General features: G+C 31.1%; 1 protein-coding gene across 1 annotated transcript; it reads right to left on the bottom strand.

Annotated features, from left to right (window-relative positions):
- Positions 1 to 837: 837 nt before the first annotated feature.
- On the bottom strand, positions 838 to 5,451 carry LOC133834554 (putative RING-H2 finger protein ATL21A). Its single transcript, XM_062264205.1, has 2 exons — positions 4,691 to 5,451; positions 838 to 1,415 (listed from the first exon to the last, which is right to left on the bottom strand). The coding sequence occupies exons 1-2, from the start codon at positions 5,385 to 5,387 to the stop codon at positions 1,009 to 1,011; spliced, it is 1,104 nt and encodes a 367-aa protein (XP_062120189.1). The 5' UTR covers positions 5,388 to 5,451; the 3' UTR covers positions 838 to 1,008.
- Positions 5,452 to 6,313: the final 862 nt, after the last annotated feature.

Here is a 6,313-nt window from a genome sequence, read left to right as displayed (position 1 = left end):
ATATTTTGTGAAACCCTCGTGGGAGTACGACAACAATGGAGGTTTTCTGGGTTTGGCGTTTGGGATTTTTGCTTCAGAGAGACGAATGAGCCGTGGGAGCTATATATTAAAGGTATTAAAACTCTTTTACTTCGGTTCTTATACAAAAACCAAAGTAGAAAGGGTACTTTCTACTTCGGTTTTTGTATAAGAACCGAAGTAGAAAGTACCCTTTCTACTTCGGTTTTTATATAAGAACCGAAGTAGAAAGTACCATTTCTACTTCGGTTCTTATATAAGAACCGAAGTAAAAGCCTTCAGGGCCACGTTTGGTTGCTCCACTTTTCACTTCGGTTTTTTCATAAAAACCGAAGTAAAAAGCCCCGATTTAGTGTGCAAACCAAACATGGCCCTTGTCTATTTTCTATTTTAACTTCGTTTTTTTAAGAAACCGAAGTAATAGCCTTTTTTTTATGTACTACCATTCCGAAAAGCGAAGTAAAAACCCATTGAAAGGCTTTTACTTCAATTTTTTTATATTCTATGTGTAAAAAACGAAGTAAAAGCCTATATTTCTAGTAGTGATGACAAAGGTTATATATTGTTTTTATTGGTTAGTTTGGTGGGTGGTGCCACTATTATTGTTTTATATTGGTTAGTTTAGTGGGTGTGTAAGAGAATATAATAATTTATTATAGATTATATTTTTTTTGTGTGTAATTGGAATAGAAAAAATGAAATGGTGCTAAAATAACACAAATTTTGTGTTAGTTTAACACAAAAATGGCATTTACAGTTGCACTTGCCTTAATCATAATTTGCAACTATTTCTATTGGACCAATAGATAACTTATCAAGTAGTTGCACAAACGAAGCTTTTGCTATTATCATTTTACTATTCAAATATCAAAACTTCAAGCTAATATATCCAATAGAATGTGAGACACATTATATAATATCCATTGGGCTTATCTCTAGCTAGATCTAATTAATCAACCCTTTTATCTCCTATCTCTAGGTAGCTATGGTCTAGGTCCGGTGGGGAGATTTTCGACAAATGGGGCAAGAAGCGTTCAATCTGAGCCATTCATCAATGCAATCAGAATGGAAGCAATGTAGGCATTCGGGTATGGTCTTTAGTGTCTCCTTGGGCCTGTACTCCGACAAGCATATTGGGCATGTGTTGTCATTGGGCTTGGGCAGACGCCGGCTCTCACCTAGCACTATCTTTGGGTAGGACTCCAGAGTCGGCCCATCTAGGCCCATAATGATTGTGGGCTGTGGGGCCACTGTCGAATTGAACTCTGGAATGGACCCACTTCTTCTTGTAATGGCCTTCACCCTACCACATATGAAACATAGTATGCCCACTATGCACAAGATTGCTGGGATTCCAACCCCTACTGACACTGCATACCGAGCACTCCTTGGAATTCCTGGTCGATCAACATGAAAATGTAATTTAGTTACTTGTAAAACAACTATAAATATATATATAACAATTTTTTTATTGAGACTTCACTTTAAGTTCTATTAGTGGGGTTCTCAGTGTTCTTGGTGCTATTTTTTTTATGACCGTGTACATTGTAGTTATTTAGTGCAACCTGCAAATTTCATAAAATTCTGAATAGTTTACAGTACCGAAAACTAAGTTGAAACATGTTGTTGCACGCGTGAATAATTTTTTTTATGCGCGTGAAAATCAACATGTTTGAACTTAGTTTTCGGAACTGTAAACTATTCAGAATTTTCTGAAAATTTGCAGAATGCTCTAAATAGCTACAATATACACAGTCATAAAAATAATCATGCCGAAAATTATTTACGGGTCGAGAATACTGAAGAATCTCACCGGTAGGACTTAAAATGAAACTCATATATGAGAATTGTCTCATATATATTAAATGTACTATATTTGAATATTTCTCACTTTTATTAATTTACACTAATATTTCATTATTTGACATTTGATATTACTTATCATAACTCATAATACACATGTATGGTGAGTTATAGATCTAGGGTTGCTTTCAGTTTTCTCTGAATGTCATGTTTTGAGGACCTGAGAAATTTTATAAATTACTAATATTTATTCAGTATTATCGAGTCATGAATTATGAAGTGTTGACAAAGTCAAACATTATTAGTGATCCAATAAGAAAAAGAAAAAGTAAAAGTAATGATTGCTGAGTTAGAAAAAAAACACACACACACCCAAAGGTGAACCAGGGCAATTTACAATGCTACATATATAATAATTATCGGTAAATTAATAAATTAAAAAAAATTTAAAAAAAAACAAATTAAGTGTATAAAATAATTGGTCTAAGCTTATCTTGAAGGCATGCTAATTGCTGGCTTATTATATAAACCACGACTTGTTGATTGAATTGAAATAGTAATAATTAAAGTACGTACAATGGAAGAGTATATAAATGGCCTAAAAAGTTCTTGCAATAAGAATCACTAATTAACTTTAATCAAACCAAACAATACATTATTTGTCTCAACCTTTCTCTTTCACTTGTCATAATTATGAATAAATATATATTTTGAATATTAAAAACATCAAAACATTTAAATTTTGTAAATCAAACAAAAGATGATATAATGCCATCAGAACAAAGAGAGATATATAATAAATAGTTTGCGTGCCTTATTTATTTTGTATTAATTATTTGTACTTGTAGAAGTTGAATTAGTCTTCTAATTTGTACCCTCTGAAAACAACTATTATAATTCTAGTAGTAATTTTCAATCAGTTATTTATTCTCGTCAATTCTAATAGTCAAATGTAAATCTACACTTGTACTGCCTCGTAATTCAATGAGTGAGAATTTATAATAAAAAAATAATAAAAAAAATTGACAAAATCACCATTTAACCATATTTGGTCGGTTAATTAAGAATTATATAGATAATATTAATATATTTTTATACAAAAGACAACAATATTTTCATAACATTTTCAACCTTTCTAGCTATATTTATCGCTTAATGACCCTTCCAAAGCTGCTTACGGTTTCTAAGTCGTCTTCTATTTCAATACAACTACAACAAGCTAACTTGCTAAAATTTTATACTTTATTATTTTGTTTGGTTGGTAAGATAACTACACTACATTTATTATATATTAAAAAAATGTTAAAAATTATTAATAATATTTATATACATATATATAGATAGAGATTCTTAGTATCACTAAAATAATTAAATTTCTTAGCAAAATTGAATTATCTTATGCTAGATGAATTAATTAAATAATTTGATAGACTAATTTGTTATATAACCAAAAGACACCATAAAAAAATAAAATAAGTCAAGTCAATTCTATTCAACCTAATCATGCCATATTCTATCTACTTAAATTGTTTCTTAAAAAAAAAAAACCAAACATAATATATATTATATTCTTTCTGTTAATATTATTTACACTTACTCGTCTAAAATATGAAGTTGGTATCAACTATTTATTCTTTCAATTAATATTGACTTACAATCCCTGATTATTGTGAGGGTGTGCTTAGTCCACCATTTGACAACCAAAGCAATATAGTCCACAAACCTAAAACTAATGCTCTTAACTAAAGTCTACTCATAATAAAGTAAGAATAAAAGTGAAGATATGTGAACACACGCTAACATAAAAATTGCAACAATAACTATCGGCCAACTGTTGTATTTGCCTATACAAGTGTATGGGTAAATACGTCGACAGTTAAAAACTGTCATTATTGTTCTCTACACCGACAATTAAAAATTATCGTTGTTACAGTCAATGTGAACAGTTAAAAGTTGTTGCTGAAAATCATATCAAAAATAAATTAAAAAATGCTTAAAATGCCTCTCCTCCACACCATTAAGTCGGCACTAAACACAACTATACAAATATGACAGCCAATGGAATTGACTGTCGTGGTTGGGTATAGAGAAAACTTAGTTTTATAGTAGTGTCAAAATATTATATATAGTTATATGACTTCATATATTTTTAACCACAAAAAATTATTAAGTGTGCATAATTTCTTTCGACATGTATATATAATTACTTTAAGAATAATAAATATTAATAAAAAATAAAATAAAACAAATCATTATTGGTAAGAAAAATAAATGGGAAATTTTAAGGTATATGTCTTATAATATAGTGAATTTTTTTAAAATGACAACATAACATAAGTTACTATTTCAAACATATAACAAATTCAATTTTTTTAAATGTCTAGTTATTATCCCTAATGTAATTTCGATGCAAAATTAATGCAATTTCGATGCTTTAGTAATGTAACCATGAAAATTTGATTATGTTTTTTCGATGCAAAATTGATGGTGTTTCGATGTTTTTGCAATGTAATCATGAAAACTTAATTTTTTTTGCCAAAACGATATTTTTTCGATGCAAAATCAATGCGATTTCGATGTTCTGCACTGAAATTTGACGAAAAACTTTAAAGCTTTATATCTTTTTACTCAAATGTCAATTTCAAATAATTTTTTTTTTAATTTGGTATTTTTTTATATCTACTATATTAGAATGAGAGAGAAGGTAAGAGTGTAAGAAAATAATAGACGTCAGAGAAAGAGTGTTTGAATAGTAGGAGTATTTTTGTGCAAAATATATAATATAGGGCACATTTCTAGAAGGAAGGTTTATGTTGTCATATTAAAAATTATGCGTATAATTTCCCAAATAAATTAAATTCACACATACCTCGATCAGGAATATCCGAGCAAACAATTTCACGACTAGAATTAGCCTTGAACCCACATCGCCCACCACGAGACTCACACCTTCCGCATGTGGGAATATCCCACGTGAGACGAAGATGATCACTGAGGTCCGACGACCACACTTGCTCGTAAAAGGGCCATTCAATCGGGACTTGGAAAGTGCCTATCGAACGACACGTCGTCGTCGACAACAATTCGATGGCCTTCGACGACGCCGTTGCGAAAACTGTGTACGTGGGGCCACTCAAACAAGCTATAGGGTTCAACCCGTACCTTAAATAATCCAAAGAACAGTTGAAGAACGTGAAGTCTTCACTGTAAGCACTGTAGAATGGAGAATCAGTAAAATTCAAGGAATGAATTATTCGGTTCGGTAGACAGTTGTTTGGATCGTTTATCCATATATCTTGTGTGCCGTAGTCTATCCCTTGGACTGTGAATAATTCTTCTGAATTTGGTAGTTTGAGGAGTGTTTGGCCGGCCTTATCACAGGACAAGTCAAAACCTGGATAGCCGCATGACTCTGTTTGGAGGTTCTTTATTCGGAAGGGGAACCGGATATTCGGTTCGTGGGTTGCACAAGCTGCTTTAACGCATCGGACTTCTGAGCTTTCAGTGATGTGTGAGAAGGATGAGATGAAGAAGAGAAGTGAAAGAAAGTGTTTGGGAATGTTCATTTTTTGAGAGACAATTTTGGTTTTTTGTTATGGCTGTTTAAATGGACAAGCTTTTTGTATTTAACAATGGGAAATGGGAAATATTATATATATACTGTTTGTGATGATTGACTTATTATTTTAAGGCCGTGTTAATTTGTCTAACATTCTATACACATTAACAAACAAAAAAATAAAGTGTTGAAGATGTCACGGACTCACAGAGGAGGTCATCATTTATTTATATGATATTAATAATAAATCAATTATTCTAAAGTCAATTATGGTCTCATGTTATATCGAAGTAGATCAAGCTCAACTATTTTCTTTCTTTTTTGTAAGAGAAAATTATTTGATTGTGCAAACCCTAGATTATACATTCACGTACTAATAAATCACAGAGAATTAATCGTGGCAGCTGAAAAGAATTTATTTGGTAATATTTGTTAAGCATATAATACACCATTATTAGCTTGGTGAGTCTAAGACTCGTTCAAAATATTTGGGAATAAATGGAATTGATCCATATGGAAGATACACAAATAAGAATAATATTCAATATATAACCCCAAACTTGGGTTGCTATTTTGACAATTATTTTACTTAGAAAGTGACAATCAATATCGTAGTTTGACACAAATGAGTCATAATTAAGGGAACATCTTGGTTCTAACATTTGAATTAGTGGGTTTAAGCTGCATAATAAAGAAATATGAACCCGGTATATATTTTTTGAAATATGACTTTGTATTCTATAAGGGCGCATTTGCAAATGTGAGCAGCTTATAAATATATATATATATATATATATCTATATAGTATCTATAAATAAGAAAATTCTTCTATAGGAGCTTCACTTTAAGCCCTACCGGTAGGGCTCTCAGTGTTTCTTGACCCGTGAATAGTTTTCGGCGCGATTTTTTTATGACCGTGTATATTGTAGTTAT

The sequence above is a fragment of the Humulus lupulus genome, chromosome 5 (assembly GCF_963169125.1).
Source record: "Humulus lupulus chromosome 5, drHumLupu1.1, whole genome shotgun sequence".
Lineage (NCBI taxonomy): Eukaryota > Viridiplantae > Streptophyta > Magnoliopsida > Rosales > Cannabaceae > Humulus > Humulus lupulus.
Note: the sequence above shows the minus strand (reverse complement) of the source record. Positions and strands in the feature narration are given on the sequence as shown.

Bases quoted from the DNA above. Each gene is read 5' to 3' on its own strand.
- LOC133834554 (XM_062264205.1), bottom strand. From the start codon at position 5,387: ATGAACATTCCCAAACACTTTCTTTCACTTCTCTTCTTCATCTCATCC. The intron at 1,416-4,690 runs GTATGTGTGAAT...TTGATCGACCAG, and splicing joins CTCGGATATTCCTGATCGAG to GAATTCCAAGGAGTGCTCGG.